The sequence below is a fragment of the Anolis sagrei genome, chromosome 2 (genome assembly GCF_037176765.1).
Source record: "Anolis sagrei isolate rAnoSag1 chromosome 2, rAnoSag1.mat, whole genome shotgun sequence".
NCBI classification, from domain to species: domain Eukaryota; kingdom Metazoa; phylum Chordata; class Lepidosauria; order Squamata; family Dactyloidae; genus Anolis; species Anolis sagrei.
This window is the reverse complement of record NC_090022.1, coordinates 29926385-29947449: the sequence shown is the minus strand read 5'-3', so window position 1 is coordinate 29947449 and position 21065 is coordinate 29926385. Positions and strand designations below refer to the sequence as shown.

Sequence of the window (21065 nt, the reverse complement as noted above, 5' to 3'; positions counted from 1 at the left end):
CCTTTATCAGAATTCTCCTGATTGATATCCAATTAAAAGTATGGTAAAACACTATGAGACTTTTCATGTTTCTGGATGTTTTGTAACATTTTCGCGTATACAAAAACATATCTGCTCAATATCCAATATTTCTGTAAGGAAAACCATTATTCTTGCAAAGACAGAAAAAGACAAAGAAAAAACAAGAAGTTTTTTTTAAAAAAAAACATGGAAATTTCACCCCAAAAACTTGAGAAGTGTGAAAAACCATCAAAAATTCTGTCACCTAATCATCTCTTTAGGGATAAAGAAATTAAAATTATTTGTTCTTGCACATAACATTGATATAAAAGAAGGTATACATCTCTAGGCAGAGTTCATGAAGGCCTTGCAACATGTCAAAAGATACATAGAGAAAGGGCTGATATGTGCCATAGACTAAAGGTTCGCTGTTCTGTATTAAAGAATAACTGCCAGTTTGTGGATCTTGAAGTTTTAAACAATATGAATTACTTGATGTGTGGTTTCTCTGCTTGTCTCATGCAGCACCGCATTTTTCTTCTAAGCAAGATTTATGAGATATTATAGAGGGATTTACAATTTGGGGGAAAGTGAGCCTGAGTTCTTTGGAACTATGGTTTGACATATATTAGTTTGTTTTAACTTGGTGAAAAATAAGCAGCGGTGCATGTTAATGGTATTTTTCCATTCCCTCATCTCACTTTTGCATCTCAGCTAATATATGGGAATCTTGGAAAGTTGAAAATGGCCTTTTTTCTTTATAAAAAGCACTGTGTTTTCAAAATGAAAATCTAAGCCCAAGATATTTTCTCTTCTTATTTTAGACACACTGCTGTTAACCTTTAAATGCAATCAATCTTTGATGAAGCTAACACTGCTCTGTAAGGACAGTAATTGATTCTCAAACTTGGTCTTGTGGCCTATAAAGTAGACTTCTACTAGAGTGCCTTTCAGTATGCAATTTGCTGTCGTTATGGTCTGCCGTTTGGGGGATATATATAGTCAGTTTTCAAACAAACCACCTGAAAAAAATCAAATAACCAAACTGGTAGCTGCAGATGTTCCATTTACACAAACTTGGAAGAAGCTAAGGTTCAGTAATACATGGATGTTTATCACACAAAGCCTAAATGTCCCATGGGGACCAGATCCCATCTGATCTTGGAAAGGAAGTAGGATTAGCTCTGGTTAGTACTTGGAATGGAGATCATCAGCCAATGCCAAGCAACGCGTTTCCCTAGAAAAAACTGGAAAACCATCTCTGAGTGGTCCTTGACTAATTTATTTATTTATTTATTTATTACTGCGCTTGTATACCGCCGTTTCTCAGCCTACATTGGCGACTCAACGCGGTTTACAACACTACAATATTCAACAATATTCAAGATAAAAAGCATAAAAACACATACATAATATACAATATTGGGCCACCAATAATCGAACCAATGCATCTCTTAGTTAAAAACACAGTCCAATTTCATCGTCTGTGATTACCAGTCCTTGACCGTCAGATTCGTTGCACCGAGTTAACCGAATGCTTGTTCGAACATCCATGTCTTCAGTCTTTTTCGAAACGCCACCAGCGAGGGGGCTGATCTTACCTCTATAGCGAGGGCGTTCCAAAGCCGAGGGGCTACCACAGAAAAGGCCCTGTCTCTCGTCCCCGCCAGCCGCACCTGTGAAGCAGGCAGGATAGAAAGCAGGGCCTCCCCAGAAGATCTTAGGGTCCTGGTGGGCTGATAGGCCGAGATACGTTCGGATAGATAAGTTGGGCCAGAACCGTTTAGGGCTTTAAAGGCCAGTGCCAGCACTTTGAATTGGGCCCGGTAGCAAATCGGCAGCCAATGGAGCTGGTACAGCAGAGGAGTTGTATGCTCCCTGCGCCCTGCTCCTGTTAGTAACATGGCTGCCGCCCGTTGGACTAATTGGAGCTTCCGAGCCATCTTCAACCCCACGTAGAGAGCGTTGCAGTAGTCAAGACGGGATGTAACCAGAGCGTGGACTACCGTGGCCAAGTCAGACTTCCCAAGGTACGGTCGCAGTTGGCGCACAAGTTTTAATTGTGTGAATGCTCCCCTGGTCACCGCCGAAACCTGGGGTTCCAGGCTCAGCGATGAGTCCAGGATCACACCCAAACTGCAAACCTGCGTCTTCAGGGGGAGTGCGACCCCGTCTAACACAGGCTGTAACCCTATACCCTGTTCGGCCTTGCGACTAACCAGGAGTACCTCTGTCTTGTCTGGATTCAATTTCAATTTGTTCGCCCCCATCCAGACCGTCACAGCGGCCAAGCACCGGTTCAGGACCTCGACAGCCTCCTTAGTAGCGGGTGGAAAGGAGTGACAGAGTTGGACATCATCTGCGTACAGATGACATCGCACTCTGAAACTCCGGATGATCTCGCCCAGCGGCTTCATGTAGATGTTAAACAACATGGGAGACAGTATTGAACCCTGAGGAACCTCACAGGACAAAGGCTGTGGGGTAGAACAGGAGTCTCCCAGTAACACCTTCTGAGACCGACCCTCGAGGAATGAGCGGAGCCACTGCAGAACAGTACCTCCAAGACCCATCCCCGCGAGGCGTCCCAGAAGGATACCGTGGTCGACGGTATCGAAGGCCGCTGAGAGGTCGAGCAGCACCAACAGGGACACACTCCCCCTGTCGAGCTCCCGACGCAGATCATCCACTAAGGCGACCAAGGCTGTCTCGGTACCATGCCCCGGCCTAAAGCCAGACTGTGCCGGATCCAGATAATCCGTGTCTACCAAGAATGCCTGGAGTTGTGAGGCCACCACACGTTCCATGACTTTGCCCAAAAAGGGGAGATTGGAAACAGGCCGATAGTTGACGAATTGGGTGGGGTCCAGTGATGGTTTTTTCAACAGCGGTTTTATCACAGCTTGTTTTAAGCTGGCTGGAATTTTGCCCTCCCAAAGGGAGGCATTAACCACCTAAGAAAATTCTTTGAAGCTAAAGTTAACAGGCAACTTGAAGGCACTCACAAAATTGCAGTACTAAGTCCAGAAGTGGACCATCAACCAGTGGAGCCGTTGCAACATGGAAGTCAGAATAAATTTGGTCATAGTAATTTCCTATTTATTAATTATTTATTTATTTGACTTGTATACTGCTACTCCCAATTTGGCTCGGAGTAGATTAAAACAAAAAAAATAACAACTTTAAAATACAATAATAACAAGAACAGACATAGTCCTGAGTTATTCACCCATTGAAAGCTTGTCAGAAGAGAAAGGTTTTACAGGCTTTCCGAAAAGCAAGTAGGTATCGGATAGATCGGGTTTCAACTGGCAAGGCATTCCATAAATAAAGGGCTACAATCGAGAAGGCTCTCTGCCTAGTAGAGGACAGATGATAAGTCCGGATGTTGGGGACTTCAAGCAAATTTTGGTCTTTGGACCGAAGTAATCTCTGGGGTTGGTAGGGGGATACTAGCATCTCCATCCAAGTTACCCATGTAAATTTCTCCATAAATCTCTATACATGCTGTATTAGCCAATCATCTTGTGCACAATCACAAACTAGAAATAAATCAAATCATTTACATAAAATAGCTGAGTGCTGAGAACTGAAATAAATAGTGAATTTCAGAACCCAGTGGTCAGAAGGCTAGGTTCTGAAATTCACTATTTATTTCAGTTCTCTGCACTCAGCTCTTTTATGTAAATAATTGGATTTCTTTCCAGTTTGTGATTGTACACAAGATGACTGGTTATAATCCAAAAGACTAAGCTTCTGCAAGCCCTGTAGGATACTTCTCCTATTCCAATTGTTTGCCTGTTGGGAATATAGGCAGATATTTTATGTGGGATATGTAAACAGAGCCATCCACAGAGCAAATAAAACCAGGCAAAAATGATTTATGTTTCTTGGATTTCCTTTATTTTTACTGGTACCTTGAGGCCCACAAAATGGAGCAAGAGAGTCCGCTTAAATGTCCACCGAGTTTGCTCATTCTTCATTTGGCTTTTTCTTCAGTCCTTAGAGCTCATGATCATGTTGGCTTGGGCATTTTGGAAAACTATAGTTTATGCAAAATTTGACTTTCTGAAGATACTTGAATGCTTGTCATGTGGCCCACATGGGTAAATAAGCAAACAACTTGGAGATTTGGGATCATTATTAGGCATTCAAACAGATGAGTGGATAGGCTGCTAGCCAGATATGAAAGAGAATAAATGGTTTAGGACTGCCCTAGCCGGGACCCTCTTGCTTAAGTCCAGAAGCAGGTGAAATGCTCTCCTTTCATCCCAAATATCACTGCCTTGACATTGGAGAGGGGGGGGGAGGACCCATTCAAACAGTACCTTTATCCCAGAAGCTCCCAGCTCAAATGAGAGGGTGGCCAAATGACATTTCCTGAAAGCAGTGGAACTCTTTGCCCCGGAGTGTGGTGGAGGCTCCTTCTTTGGAGGCTTTTAAACAGAGGCTGGATGGCCATCTATCTCGGATCAGCAGAGGTGGGTATCTGGACACACACACCCTGCAAAACCCCAGAGTTTAGGCCAGCTGTGTGGCCTCCATCCCAAGAGGAACAGAGATTTTAAATCCCAGGTCCTCTCAGATCTTTTGCCTATCTGGAACCACCCAGAGAGAAAGAGACAGTATCTGCTGGACTTAATCCTCTCCCCAACTGCCATTCTCTTTTCCCTTTGTGTCTTGTTAAGATTATAAACCAGAGGGCAGAGAATTATTTTGGTGTTATTTTTCTTGTAAAGTGAAATAACAACAATTGCATTATGTAGAACTAGGATTAGCTCCAGCCACTGGCCACTGTTAGAATCTAGCCATGCACCCCCCCACCCATTACCCCACAGTTCCCTAATAGGCTCTGGAATTGAGTTGCCACAGGCTCCACTATTACTATTGTTGGGATTGGTTATTGCACTTTACCCATTCCCCTGCCCCCCCCCCCCCCATGTTTTGCTTTGCACTAGCCTTGGTCCAACCCTCTTAATTTGCCTAGGTCCATTCTGAAATCCTGGCCCGAACAGTAATTTTGCACAAAGTAAGATTGGTTTGTAATGTATATGTGTTCTTTTGATAATTTTATGCTTATGTTTTTCTTACTCTGTATGTTTTGGTGTTACATGGAAACCACCCTGATTCCCTTAGGGAAGATAGAGCGGTATATAAATAAAGTTTTTTTATTATTACTATGTACAATACTATCACAAAATCCATTCTATTACTTGCATGGATATTTCAGACCATGGATAATTGCAAACCCTATATTTTGAGCATAACATGGAATTACATTGGAGGACTCCTAGAGGTCCAGAAATACTGGGGGAAGGGGCTGATATATTTTGGAGCATGGGTAAGTGAAACCACGGATATTGAATCTGTGAATGAGGGAGTTGCACTACATATTGGTGATGATGATAATGATGATGATATAGGAACAACAACAATCCTGAGAAATGTATTGTATTTTAATGGGAAAGCATTGTATCTGGCTTCAAGATCTATGGTGGGGTGAGGTTTGCATTGCAGAGGAATTTTCTGCAATGGTACTGCTAATGAAAGAAACAGCAGAGCCATGAAAGTGTTATAAAATTAGCTATAAGATTCACTGTGGTAATTGAAATTTAACCTCTTTTATTGTTATAAATTAATTAAAAATCTAAAGCCATACAGGTCATTGTTGTAGACAGCTTCTATAGGAGACATTGTGCAATTCTGGAAATCTAAGTTGTAGACAAAATCATGTCTGACAAGACAGAGTTAAAAAAAACACACAACCCAGGCTACCACAACTTCATTCTATGCAGTGCAAATATAAATGCATTCTTTCTAAGATGTGCCCTTCTCCAAGCAGATCATTACTGATGTCTGACTTCTTGGATTTCTTGATAAATTACCCTCTTCTTTCACCTCGAGCGGAAAATGCTCTTCCACCAATAAGCACCGACTGTCACTTTTGATCACTTGTAAACCAAGAGGTTCTTTGAATATTTCTCTTTGTGGGGGAAAAAAATATTCATTTTCTCACCCGTGTCTCCCAGCGTGAAGTTGCCAGCAAATCTGACAACCAGGTTTCAAGTTATTTTATTAAAACTGATAGTGTCATAGGATGGCTTGTTGTTGTTGTTGTTGACTTCACTATAGCCCTTGAGGCAAAGTGCAATATGGTTATATGCCTATTCACATAAGAAGTCTCTTTCTTTCTACTTTTCATCCATTACAATGAGAAATGCATGCTTCAGGAATTGCAAAAAAGTCTGTCATCTCTTCAGTATAAGACTCGTGATTTTGTTAGGCATGAGGTCCTTGTGATATTTCACCCTAAATAAATATGCCACAGGTCAGGACTATATAAGATGCCCCCCTCTTGATGAAATTGTAACTTTTCCACAATCAGAAAGAGTTGCTCCAGTGAACTGTGGAATTTTTTAAAGTAGACAACTTCAAGGTACCTGTGCCTGTGCATTATCTCTCTAAATAAGAAGAGTGCTCCTTTTCATTCCCCATATTTCTAGCATTGCAATATAGTAAAATGTTGGTAGAGTATTTGGAAATACAGTTTAAATATCCAAAGTACACAGGCAGGCACAATGACAAAGGAAATTCAAATATAGTGTTGTCCAAAAACGCTGACTCTGAAAGTCAGAGCCTGGAAAACGAGGCTTAGTTGGATGACCTCCCAATGCCCCACTTGATTTTCGAAGCAGGAATTCCTTTCTATGGAAAAGCCTCACCTGGTTTTCAACTTTCCCTCCAACACACAGTGTACATAAGTCACCAGAAATTTCTCATCAGCCAAGCCACTGGGATGAACAATAACTCAGGAATGCCGATAACAGCTCTACCAGCAGCCGATCATGCAGGGTCACAATGAATTGTACCCAAAGGGAGTCGAAACCCATAATCACAGCCCTGCTATCTATTGTCTCATCGGGGAAATCTCATCTTCCTGGAATGACTCCTTCCTGATAGTGATCAATGAATACTGTCCCTTACAGCACTCACTTCCCTTTTCGAAAAGGTCTCACTGGCTGAAAGGAGGTTGACATGGATACATAGCAACAGGATTTCTTTTTTAAAAAGGAAGCTTTTATTAAGTTTCCCACCACATGCTTTACACAATCAGGACAACAATGAATGCACTGTAAACAATAAGATCACGAGTCATAATTTATACCAATCAGAGCAATATGTATCATTTTAAAATATCTATAAAATGTCAATGTCTGTAACCAAATGGCATGTCAGCTCTGGCAAACTTCCCCTGACATCCTTTTATGGCCAACCAGAACAATAAACCTCTGTGTGTGTTGTGTCCCCACACAGCCCATTATTACAAGTCATGTATGTGTATCTCTTATAAAGGGTTGGTTTAACCTCCAGTTTGATAGTAAAACTGAATTCCTGTGTTGCAAAATGGTGCATGTCTAAAAAGTGTATCACCAACTTGAAATAATTGGAAAGCTCTGATTTAAAGGCTCTTTTAAAATACTTCTAGGGATTGCTTTTTTCTTTTCTTTTATCAGCCTTCAGTTTTTCAAGATTTCCTTTCTGGTGGTTAAATGTATAGATATTTATTTAACATAATTTGTAGCTTGTTTTCTCCTTTTTTTCTCTGTTTTAGTGTTTATACATGCTCAGCAAAGGATTCTTATGGCAGCTACAGTGTTTGCTTTGCGTACTGTAGCAGAGCATATGCAGAATCAGATCAGCCTCATCAGACAAGGATTCAAATCCCCATTCGGCCATGGAAACTTTGGACAAGTCACATTCTCCAAGCTCCAAAGGAAAGCAAAAGAGAACCTCATCTGAATAAATCTTGCCAAGAAAACTCAATGTTATAGTTATCTTAGGGTCACCATAAGTAAGAAACATATTGAAAACACATAGTAGGCTTGGTTGATTAAAAAAATGGTTCAAAACTCATTTCAGATGTAGGGGGCACTGGTGGTTTGATTCAAAAGTCAATTCCAATTTTCACAGAGAAAAATTCAAAACTTTTTGAAACTTCCGAGACTTCAGAATCCTTTCGTTAATGGTTTGAAAGTGTTATTTCCTGTTTCATTGGGTGGTCTTTATTTTGAAAGTAGTTGTTTTACTCCAGAAGCAGGGGAAAGCAAGCGGAGGAAATTCCTTCTTTCTCTTGTTTAAATCTGGCTTCTCTGGCTTGAACCAAGGCCAGGGACCAAAAGCAGGTGAAAACAAGCAGAGGAAATTCCTTCCTTCTCTGGTTTGAAACTGGCTTCTCTGGCTTTAAAACTGGCTTCTCCCGCTTGAGCCGAGACCAGGAAATTCCTTCCTTCTCTGGTTTAAAACTGGCTTCTCTGGCTTGATCCAAGGCGAAATTATTACAAGCAACAAGTTATCTGAGCGACTCTATCCATGGCTAGCACATAGCAACAACAAACAGTAGCAGCAGTAATCTATTCTGTACCAACTCAAACTTAATTGCATTGTTTACTACACTTATGTACTAATATTTACATTATTTATTTATTTTGTACAATAATAGCCTATAAGCCTGAATAAACTTCTCTATGATCTAAGCATGAATAAACTAACTACGACTAGAGTTATTCTGCTGCATTCTGCTGCTACGACTAGAGTTATTCTGCTGAGAAAAACTAGAGGGCTAGTTTTTCTCCAGCCCTCCCTCAACTTCTCCAGCACCAAAGCTGCTGAAACCTTTCCAGCAAGACATAGGACAAGAAGGGAGGTACTGTATAGATACACAAAAGGCCTTTGTAAGAAGAAGCTTCTTTATCACATATTTTGTTAACTGAGCTGTGCCTGTATATGTGCAAGAAGTTAAGCCTCATTGAACAATAGATAAAACGTCTGAGTAATCACACATATTGATGGGGATTACCTCTAATTAAACATGCAATACAGTTCTCCACATTTTTCTTTCTCTTTCATTTGCTTTGTTGGAACTTGTTGGGAGATTATGATCCCCATCCTTGTCTCCTGCTCATTTATTTTACCCCCATGTATCTGTTACAACTATAATAGGCTGACCATGCTTGACCTTTAACGAAAGCCTTATTAAATTGTGAGCTACAGCCTGGAATGAAGTTAGGACCTTCTTGACACAGGAGGCTTCTTGCAGAAATGGGGAGAATCATCTCAATTGCTTTTTGAAATCCATTTGTCATGTCATATTTGTGGCATTATCCTTTGTATGTTTACTTAGAAATAATATCTATAAAAATGAATGCATTTGCTCCATTATAAATAAGGAAAGGATTTCAAGCTTAGGAAAGTATTTGCTATAGATGCTTTTCATCTGAGGAGTGGTTGATAGCTCATCCTGTTTGTGGGAAGAGCTGACCATGTTCAACCATAGTCTTGTTTCAGAAACCAAAGCTTGTGAAATCCTTCACTGTTTTGTGCACACAAACATGTGTATGTAGTTGGACTCAGCCTTCTATTCTTCCATAAATTTAACATAGAGATGGAGTCAGAATATATCCTTAAGTCTTATGAAAGTATTGGCCCTAAGTTTATGAGGGACCACTTAGGTCCCCCATAAACTTTGCTTGAACTTATTTATTTGTAAGGTAAAGGTAAAGCTTGTCCCCTGACATTAAGTCCAGTCATGTCTGACTCTGGGGTGTGGTGCTCATCTCCATTTCTAAGCCAAAGAGCCGGAGTTGTCCATAGACACCTCCAAGGTCATGTGACCAGCATGACTGCATGGAGCACCGTTACCTTCCCGCCGGAGCGGTACCTATTGATCTATTCACATTTGCATGTTTTCAAACTGCTAGGTTGAGAGAAACTAGGGCTGACAGCGGAAGCTCACACTGCTCCCTGGAATCGAACCTATGACCTTTCAGTCAACAAGCTCAGTAGCTCAGCACTTTAACCCACTGCGCCACCGGGGGCTCCATATATTTATTTGTATAGTTAGAAAAGCAAGTTCAAAGTTTTCCTACATAGGCATAGTATTATCTACTGTAAAGCAATGCATAGGGTAGATATTTCAGAGATTGTAAGTATTTAACTAGATATATTTATTTGTATAGTTAGTTAATTACTTGCAATCTCTGAAATACCTACCCTATGCATTGCTTTACAGTAGTAGATGTATGTAAACTTTGAACTTGCTTTTCTTCCTCCCCAAGAAAAAGCTGTTGATGTCACTCTACCATTCCCCTTCTGTTTTCATTAAATTGAACTTGGACAGGACTTGATTTTTCAAAGACAGAACTCTTGGAAACATAGAGTTGGAAGAGAACCCAAAGGATATCCAGCCCAAACCCATTATGCCATGCATAAAAATATAACCAAAGCAACTCACAACAAATGGCCATCCAGTCTCTGTTTAAAAACTTCCATAGAAGAAAACTCTAACACACTCCCAGGCAGTGTATTCCACTGTCAATGAGCTCTTACTATTGGGAAGTTTTTCCTAATGTTACAAATATCTTTCTCCTTTATATGAGTCACATAAAGTGTGGTGGAGGGGAAGTCTTGATACAATAGTATGACTGATTTGTTTTCAGATTCTTGGTGTTCAAACTCTGCTTTAAAGGTGTACATGCAGGTGTCTCCTAGAACAAGACCAGAGGTGAAAAAACTCTGTGGAAAGCAGCAACATTAAAGTCCTTGTTCTTCACATAGCTTATTGTCAGAATGTCAGCTTTGAACACCCTTTTGCTCTGGGCTTTTTTTACAAGAAAGGCAGTTTCCTGTGATAATCCGTCAACAAGACTTTGGGCGTGAGGGTCCTCTGAGCTGGATTTCTGGGAAAGAATAAGCCCCGGAAAGAAACACAAAGCAGGAATGTGATGCTATCCAAAATTTCAGAAATAAAAAAAACATGGTATGCATTGTCAAACAACATCAGAGTGTGGTCAAGACAGCGAAAACATTGGCAAGTTATTAGTGGAGAAAAACAGACAAGTTAGGAAAGGCTGCAGCAGTTTAGCTTTTGCCTGGGATTGACAGGTTTCTGCCCCTGCTCTCTCCATGCTGAGTCGAATGCAAAAAGCTTTTGAACTCAGTTTGCAGCAATTGAAATAAGCAGGGCCATAGCCAGAAAAAAAAATCGGGGGGGGGGGGGGGGACGACTTGTTTTGTCGAACCATGAGAAGTAGTTCCATAACACAAAATAATGTAAATAGTATGGTTCATTCTATATTTTATATAGACTTAATTAAATCAATTTTCTATTTTATTTACAAAGTTTCAAGTGTTAACATAATTGAAAATTTATAGTTACAAAAGAATACCACAACGTCTGTTGGAAACACTTGAAAACTGTGTTGATACACTTTGATAGAAATTAGGTTCCATTGATAAACTTTGGTGGACGCTCAATAGTGTCAAGTCCAGTCAGTCTTTCTTGTCTCATTGTGCTTCTTAATGTATGTTTTCAAATGTTTAAGAGTTGAAAACAACCTATATATAGATGTAGCAATGGGAACCCTACTATATGGAAAAGAGGAGGAGGGAATAAGGAGGAAAAGCCCTAATTCCCCACTAGGTACCTGCCCCCTAATTCATGCTGAAGCAAAGAGCACAGTGCGGGGGGGGGGGGGGGGGCAGAGCAGCCTTAAATAGCCTGCAGCTCTACCCCTGATGACCACCCCCACCAAGTCTGGTCTCCTTCATGAGGGCCTTCAGATCCCCCCCCCCCCCGCAATGCCTTAGGTTTTGCCTGCCAGTTATGGGTGGACCAACTTGGTTGCTTCCACTATACTGGCTCTTGCTGCAAGTAATGACCATGTCAAAATTTGCTTGAGATCGTGCTTGCAGTTCTGAAGATACCTTTTGCTTCTCATAGATTTAGCAAGGGGATTTGGTTAACCAGTTAAAATTCATGAGCAAATCAGGGGTTTTTTTAACCTGAAAAATTTGGAGGGAGTGATTTGAACCCCTAACCCCCCCCCCCCCTTGTCTACAGCCCTGGAAATAAGTTGAGAACAAAGAGGAAAAATGTGTGTGTATGGGGGGGGGGAGGGGGCTGAGACATTTTAAAAGCAGCCAAAAAATGGGATGGCAGAAGAGTAATCAGGGCCCTTACTACCAATTCAGCTCTTCAGCAAGATGGGAGGCCTTTCAAGGGGATGGGAGTAAATAAAAAAGTGGCTGCCTCACATTGCCTCATGGAGGGGAGACCCAGCTCTCAGTGTGAGCATCTCATACAGCTAAAGAAATTGAAAGTTAAGGCAAACTACACATTCTTTGAATCTGGGATTTATTATTTCACAATCTCCAATTGATTCTCAGATCATGAGTGAATCCAGACTCCATCGCTTGCAGTAAATCTCTGCAAGAAATAGGGTCTGATAACCTGCTCATCTTCATCCAATATCTGCGGATTGAAGCTGTCCTAATTTTTTTTTATGATCATTCTTACTAGGGGTGCAACTACACTGTAGAATTAATACCACTTTAACTGCCATGGTCCAATGCTATGAAACCACAGGACTTTTACAAGGTCTTTAGCCCTCTCTGCTCAAGAGTGCTGGTGTTTCACTAATCTACAACTCCCAGGATTCCCTAGCATTGAGCCATGGCAGTTTAAATTGTATCCAACCATATTAATTAATTCTGCAGTGTAGGCACACACTTTGATACAAATACTTTAGAAATTTCTTAAGAGCACTAATTGAGCTCATTCTTCATCTTTTCTTTTTATTTCTTTTAATGCAGCTTCAACGTCACGACAAGGAGGCCGAGGATTCCCCAAGCAAATGGAGATCAGAGGATGAAATGGCTGCAGAAGCAGCTATTCTCAAAAAGTATTTTCAGTGAAAAAGGTAACTGTCTTTTTCTATTCAGCAGGATGGGTGTAAATCTTGTATCCAAAAATGATTAATGAAGGACACATAAGCTAGAGAGGCTGCATGAGTTTGCTTTTTGAGCCTACTGAGAAGAGCAAGATTTCACCTTCTCCTTTCCCTACCCACTGAATTAACCAAATCTATACTTACTTTTCACCAGTTGAAATAACTGGAGGAGAAAGGACGAAACTGGGAGGAAGAGAGAGAAACTCAGACATTTGAAAAGCACCTGAATAAATGGGATGGAAGAGGATTAATTGGGACTATACCTGCCAAATTGAGATGGTTCCTTTTCCCATGGAAAATGGAGAATACTCTAATTCTAGCAGGCATCTCAAATGACAAATTTAAATCTTTATAATATTCTATGTGCTGAGTGTGATTTTAGATTTTATTGGTCCTTTGTGATGTTTAACCACTAAGACCCCATCAACACTGACCATTTAATGCAGTTCAAAGCTATCTTCAAACTGTGATAGTCAGAAAACCAATTCCCACAAAAACATGCATAAGTAAGCTCTTAATATGCATCAGTGCTCTGTGGTTTGTATAGTCACCATCTGAGCCTCAAATTGGTTCCAGGATTTCCTATGTAATCATCTGCACAACAAACCCACTTTCTTCAATACCAGTTTGAAACTGCAGTAAATGATCGGTGTAGATAAGGTCTAACTTACATAGACTGCCAGACTCCCTGGACATTTATGGGTTCTCACCCTCAATCAATCAATCAAAAGCATAAAAAACAAAGAAAAGCAAGAGTTTACTGATAAGTCCCATTGATTTTTAGTATGCTTACAAAGAGTAGGCAGAATTTAGTCCAACTAGTCATTGTGCAGTTCCCCAGATGTTGGTTAATTGTGATGCCTTGCAAGCAGAGCCCACAATGAGGAATGGCAGGTGCAAAATCCAACTATTTATGGAGTATTGTATGATTCCCACCTCTGTACAGTAAGGGTGAGGGGAAAATGTAGGGATGATGGAGGATAATTCAATAAGAGCTAGACCCTTTCCAATAATAGTGCCCCAGTTGTGGGTTATCACACTGGAGACCAACTTAACTTCATTCCAAGTGAACTTTATCCAGTGACAAAAACTATTGCCTTGATGGGTTTTGATGGAGTTTAATCTTGCTTCATTTGTATTTTGATTTTATTTTGTTGCTTTTTCTTAATTGTAAAATGTCTTGAGGGCCCCAGTATGCAGGAAAGTAATTTATAAGTACTTTTAATAAACAAAGCAATAAATAAATATCTGCCCAGAAGGCCACAAAACGAGACACACATCCACCCCGCTGTTACATGACAGGAAAGACTTGTTTCCCCAAGTAAATGGAGCAGAACTAGCAGTCCTTGCATCTTTTGTCAAGTATACAATTGCATATGTTCCATGCAATATTGGCTATTCATTTTTGGCTTCCCTTTTGTGCAATAATAGGGCAGGGGAGTGGTTTCTGTGTGTCTAAAAGTTGCAAATTTAGACAGCCACTTACCTGGATTGTATCGGAAAATGCTACCAGGAAGCTCATACATTGTTAAATGCACAATCTGCTTAATTAGAGTGAAGAACATTTTCATTCCCATTTAAGAGAAACCATCCTATATCTGTACAAGAATGGATGAATGAAAGCACTTGTTTTGTGGGCTAATCCACAGCTTAGTGATGTATATGCAGAAGGCTAACATGAATGGGGCAGAATTAAGCAAGCCGACCCAATTCACATTTCCCAGCCTTGTATGCAGTTTGGAACATAGTTATCACTGACTGAAGGGTGCACATCTTTGCCTTTAGCAGTTCAGTTGGAAATAAATTCTCAGCTTAGAAATAAGACGAACAGGTATTATATATTATGATGTTTTAGTTTCATGTTTGTTCAAATATTTGCCTTTGAGCTATGGTGTATAATGAATAACAAAGATTAATGTTTAAACATCTAAATTTCATACAAAGATGCATATATTTGGTGAGCTGCATTGAAAAGCAGAGGGGAATGGTAAATGAAAAATAGAAACTTTCATGCATTTTAAACATAAATTTATCTTCTTGGTAGTTGTGAAGTCTTGGCTCTGCCTTTTCCTCTCCTCTACTTCAGTTTCCCCTGTTTATAGGTTTCTCCAATAGTGTAGATACCCTCCTTTGTATTAGTTTTTGTGTGGAGCATAACACCCCCCAGATGACAGCCTTTAGCTGGCCTTCTCCCTTTTTCCACAGTCTAGAGTCTTGGGGTATTGTCTGGTAATCCTAGGCCTAGCAATCCAAAAACAGGCATTCTTAGCAACTGCATTTAGCAGTATTTTTATACCATCAGTCCAAAGGACAACAGAAGCTTATGACCAGCTTATGCTTCACAAAAAAGAAGATTGAGACAGTTTATAACCATCGCTTTGCACCAGAGGCAGAAGACTCCAGAGAGATGAGTGCAGTCAGCAAATGCTCCTTTTGTGATGTATTGTTGTAAGTTACCTTATGATAGTCCCGGGTGGAGTTAATCCTTTATTTATCTTGTTTGCAGTAAACTCATTTTGGTTATCTTTTCACCTTGCCTAAAGTGCCTCTGTCTGCTAAGGGTCATAATCTTAACAGAAGGTATACAGATTTTATTTATCGTGTCATCAGCAACCAGACATTTGTATTACATTTTTAACAAAAACGAACAAACAGACAGACAAAACACAGAATTTGCAAGCTTGGTAGTTGATTAAATGTCCTTTGACCAGTATCTGGCCACTTGGAGTGCCTCTGGTGTTGCTGCAAGGAGGTCCTCCATTGTGCATGTAGCAGGGCTCAGGTTGCATTGCAGCAGGTGGTCAGTGGTTTGCTCTTCTCCACACTCGCATGTCGTGGATTCCACTTTGTAGCCCCATTTCTTAAGATTGGCTCTGCATCTCGTGGTACCAGAGTGCAGTCTGTTCAACACCTTCAAAGTCGCCCAGTTTTCTGTGTGCCCAGAGGGGAGTCTCTCATTTGAGGTTCTGGGTTTGAGCCTGCCACTTTTGGACTCTCGCTTGCTGGGGTGCTCCAGCGAGTGTCTCTGTAGATCTTAGAAAACTATTTCTTGATTTAAGTCATTGATGTGCTGGCTGATACCCAAACAAGGGATGGGCTGGAAATGTCACTGCCTTGGTCCTTTCACTATTGGCTGCTACTTCCCGGCGGATGTCAGGTGATGCGATACCAGCTAGACAATGTAATTTCTCCAGTGGTGTAGGGCGCAGACACTCCGTGATAATGCAGCATGTCTCATTAAGAGCCACATCCACAGTTTTAGCGTGGTGATATGTGTTCCACACCAGGCATGCATACTCAGCAGGAGAGTAGCATAGTGCATGGGCAGATGTCTTCACTGTGTCTGGTTGTTATCCCCAGGTTGTGCCAGTCAGCTTTCGTATGATATTGTTTCTAGTACCCACTTTTTGCTTGATGTTCAGGCAGTGCTTCTTGTAGGTCAGAGCACGGTCCAGAGTGACTCCCAGTTATTTGGGTGGAATAGGCAGTAAGAGCACCTAGAGCTTTGGAGAGCTTCTGTTCAACCATCTCGAAGCTCTCTGCTTGAGCAGTAATGCCACAATCTTCAGCATAGATGAAGCTCTCTGTCCCTTCTGGCAGTGGCTGGTCATTTTTGTAGATGTTGAACATGGATGGGGCAAACACACTTCCCTGAGGCAGGCCATTCTTCTGTTTCCGCCATCTGCTTCTCTGGCCCTGCAACTCAACAAAGAAGCTCCTGTTTTGTAGCAGGTTTCCTATGAGGCGGGTGAGACGGTAGTCCTTTGTGATAAATGAGGAGGCAGTGGTTTACGGTATCATAAGCCGCTGGCAGATCTATGAAGACAGCTTCTGTGATCTGCTGCCTTTCAAAGCCATCTTCTATGTGCTGAGTCAGGTTCAGCACTTGTGATGTGCAGCTTTTGCCTTTCCTGAAGCCAGCTTGCTGTGGAATCAGACATGGATATATTTTTTCCATAATTCTATGCAAAATAAGTCTCTCCAGAACTTTGTAGAGGTGGCACAACAGGGAGATTGATCTATAGCTTTTTGGATCATTACGGTCTTTGCTTGGCTTCAAGATGGCAATGACTTTTGCTTTCCTCCAGATTTTGGGGATCTGACAGGATGCCGTGCAGTTGTTCTTCAGCTCCAGCAGCCAGCGCCTTGCTTTTGGGCCAAAGTTCTTGATTTGTTCCATCCATAGATCATCCAGACCAGCTGCTTTGCCATTTTTACATTTATTGAGAGCCATGTCCAATTCAGTAGGTGTAATGGGTTCATGGAGGTTTTTGTTCTCAATCTCTGATTGTCTGGCTATTGGTTTCTTTCCTACTTTGGTAGCAAGGTTGGGTTTCCCATTCTTTGAGAGTTGGTGTGCTATCTGATCTGCCTTTATGTTGTCATGGGTATTAGTTTGTGAGGGGTCATTGCTCAACCGTCTTAGCAGCCTCCACACCTTCTGGCTCTTCCTGCCCATGTCGACTTCTGTTATCAGCTTGATCCACTGTTCTTTCTTGGCTTCAGAGATGGAGGACACAATGCTCTGCGCAACCTGAAGAGTTTGCTCACTAAATGGAGGCCCATGAGCAGGTTTTCACTATTTCAATAAAGTGCTGATATTTCTCAGTGATTGGCGCGACCGATGTGATCATGTCATCTAACATGTCTGAGAATTTAGTCCAATCTGCCTTTTTGAAGTTGAATCTTTGTTTAAATCGAACTTCCTGGGGCCTTATAGTTGGAAACAGTTGGCATACTATTGTTCGGTGCTGTGTGTTTGGGATTGGTGGTCCCACTGATTTAGTACATTGCTGTACAATGCTGTCGCTCACAAATAAGAGGTCTTGGTTATAACCTCGGTGCCATCTCCCGCTGTTGTAGGATGGTGGGAGCTTACAAGCATGAATGAGTGATAGTTTGTGCAGTTCAGACCAGGAGAGGACAGTCTCTCCATTTCTGTCCTCTTCAGCATAGCCCCATACATGGCTATGGCTGTTAAAGTCACCAATTACTACTGCCCTTTGGTGCCTATCATAGTTCTCAGGGGAGGAGAAACAGAACTCTTCATTTGGGGGTTTGTACACAGAAGTGATGGTGATGTTATTAAGCTGTACTGCTATAACCTCGATATTGTTTTCTTCAGTGTTGTGGACACTGCTGACTTGAAGGCCTGGTTTTACAAAGACAGCTCTTCCATACTGCGCATGTGGTCTTTCCACTATTAAAACCATTCCTGGAACTTTTGGTCATTTCTGTCATTCATCCCTGTGTGTTTCTTGGACACACAGCACATCACATTTCTTATCTTGGCACAGTTCATAGAGCAGGTGTTCTTTGGCAGCTGACATGCCTTCAATGTTGATTGAGATTATTGTCATGGTTGGTCCTGAAAAGGTTCGTTGGTTGTTTTGCTTGCTTGCTTGCTTGCATGTTGCAAGTCACTTCTGGTCACTTCTGGAGTGAGAGAATCAGCCGTCTACGAAGACGTTGCCCAGGGGACACCAGGATGTCTTGCAATCCTGCAAGGAGGCTTCTCTCATGTCTCCCAGATAATACCCAAGTAAAGCCAGACACTATATTTTTCCCATAGGCTTAGGCGTGCCATCACAGTAGTTAGTTACTTACCTCTTCTTTGTTTTGGTTAGTAAACATGGAGAGGAGCTTCTGGGAATATAGTTAAGATTTAAACATCCAGTTTTTCAGGGAACTGGGTTCAAAGCCATACTCTCACCCAGAAAGTTGAGTGATAGGTTCACTTTAGGCTGTCAATAAATTATAAATGACTTGAAGGCACACAACATCAATGGCAAAACCAGATCTTCATATTGGACCAAAAAATAGATTGAGGTGACCCACTGCAGCAAAAACAATGGCACAATTGCAACCTATACAAATACTTTTTTGGGAATCCTTTGGATAACATGATGACTGGGAGTTGCACTCTGGACAAAGTAACTTTTTCTGAGACCTATGTGTGATGTGATTAAAACAGCTCTTTGCAGTTAAACTTTGCAGCACAATTTTGAACCAACAGCAGCTTCCTGATAATTTTTGAAGGCAGCCAACGAGACACTAGTCTGAGCATAGTTCATCTTAAATTGGGTTATGGATCCAGCCCTTGTTGCCTGATCATAAGAATTACAGAACCAACCAATTAAATGCTTGTGAATAAAAGCCAATTTAGTGTCAGATACCGAGCACCAAGGTTTCCATCTCTCTAGGGAACCAATGAGGCCAGAGGCAAATAGCACAGGCAAAGGTCAAATTCCAAAAGCAGCAATGGAAGGTCCAAAAGATCAGAGGCAGGAAGTGTAACCTAAAGCAAGGCAGGAGGCCAACATTTGTGAATAGCAGCTGCTGATCAGAAAAGGCCAAAAGGAATCAAGACTATGGAAAACTGGAACAGGAGCTTAAACCAGAAACACCAGTTGTTCATAATTTAAAGGTTTCACTCCAGGGGTAGGCAACTGTGGTGCTAGGGGGCAATTTTCTTTTGTAGGATTGTCTGAAGGGCTCACACAATGCCAACACAGTGAAAGAAAGAAAGAAAGAAAGAAAGAAAGAAAGAAAGAAAGAAAGAAAGAAAGACAGACAGACAGACAGACAGAAAGAGCGAGCCTGGAATGACAAGACAGTCTACATCTGGTTTTGAAAAATATGTCTTTTTTAATCAGTGCAGCTGACTTCAAAGGCGAATCATGACTTCTGACCCCCTTTCACACTACAGAGTTATAGCATTATTATTCCAATTTAACTGCCATGGTTCAATTCTTCAAAGTCCTTGAACTGGCAGTTTGGGGAACAACATTTAGAATTTTTAGCTGGAGAGGTCAGATTCCTCAAAATACAACAAATCCCAGGATTTTGGAAGATGCAATCATGGCAGTTAAAGTAGAAACCTATTGCTATAAGTGTGTATTGTGAAAGGACCCCTGAAAGCTTCCAGGAGAAGGAATGTACCTTAGGAAAGAGCAAGAAAAAGACTGCCTAGAAAATTTTGGAGCTCTCAAGGGCTACAGAAAAGCCTTATGGAGTATACTTTGCCCCGTGCTACTCTCCAGTCATGCCTTGCCTCGAAGAAGCTACATACGTCTTAAAGGGTCAACTGACTGAATCTGTTGAGGGAACCCTATGTTGAAGCCTAAGTGGTGTATGTAAGAAAATGCTATGAGTATTCGATTTCAGTCCATTTAAGAATTTATCAAAATGTACAGGCTCCTTTACAGTCAGCGTGGCATGAATACGGTATGTTTTTTTTAAACGTAAGATGTGGGAACAACCAACCACTGACAGATCCATCCTTCCAGAACTCTTGCTGCTTCACTCAGAAAAGTATGTATTTGAAAACATCCTAGATTTAAAGATTTTTGTCTTTCCTTTCTTTCCCAAGAGGCTGTTTAACAACTTCATAGCAGAGGAGGACATGGCCCTTCTAGTACTGGAAATAGTATTACTTTTTGAATTTACTCAGTTCAAATTGGGAAGGGTTTCTGTTGAGTGTTTTAAAAATGGAGCAACGTTTGCAAGTTTTGTCACATTCAGGATGGAAAGGATATGTAGGCTGGTCTTCTGATAGTGACATAGGCCAATATGATGTTGGCATATGTCGTTTTCAGTCATTGTGGAATTCACTGCCTCAAACAACAACCGCCAACATCTCTTCAAAGTCTACCTGTCACTTACTGTCCCTCCCAACCTATAGTAGTAGTAGTGCTTTATTTATATACCACCCTATCTCCCCGAGGGAGATAGAGGCCCAGGAGGCCTTTCAAGATCTTAGGGGATCATAGAATTAGAAGTAATGGCTAAGCTCCTGTGATTCAAGAATACATTGCTGTGTGTCAGGCTAAAGGGACTTAGCTGCTAACGACTCACCATCAGATACTATTAAGCCAGATTGGGGGAGGCAGGAAGAGATGGATGGATTGCAGGAAGGTGAGATGGGAGAACTGGCACAGTTCCATCTGGACAGAACTTTATACCCCAGCTTATAATGAAAGATCATAGTTACATATTTAAAAAACTTTTCCTGTGACAAATCATGGTCCTGCTATAAGATCGTAAAACAATGTAGTATGTTCTGCAAAGGGTTGTGACAGAACATGGGCAAAACCCAGCTGCTGGGAGATTTGGCTTGAGATATGTCCTCCCAATGTTATGCTAGGTGCAGTGTACTTTTTCCTGTCCCATGACAGCATCACAAACCTTAGATTCATGCTTCATGCTTCCAGTTTCAAAGACATAATTCTGGTTCTCATTCTTTCTGTTCTGAAATCAGATGGCTGAATAGCTTCA

General features: G+C 41.2%; 1 protein-coding gene across 3 annotated transcripts in view; it reads left to right on the top strand.

Moving 5' to 3' along the window:
• The window catches only part of FHIT (fragile histidine triad diadenosine triphosphatase), a 939513-nt gene that overhangs the window by 902356 nt on the left and 16092 nt on the right, over nucleotides 1-21065 (top strand). For 2 of the 3 annotated variants that reach the window (XM_060766458.2, XM_060766457.2), the window contains exon 6: nucleotides 12652-12758. In XM_060766458.2, coding sequence (XP_060622441.2) covers nucleotides 12652-12753 — 102 coding nt within the window. In that variant the 3' untranslated portion in view covers nucleotides 12754-12758. Of the gene's footprint in view, nucleotides 1-12651; nucleotides 12759-12942; nucleotides 12967-21065 lie in introns of those variants that run through there. The other variant, XM_067465536.1, reaches the window with a different exon arrangement.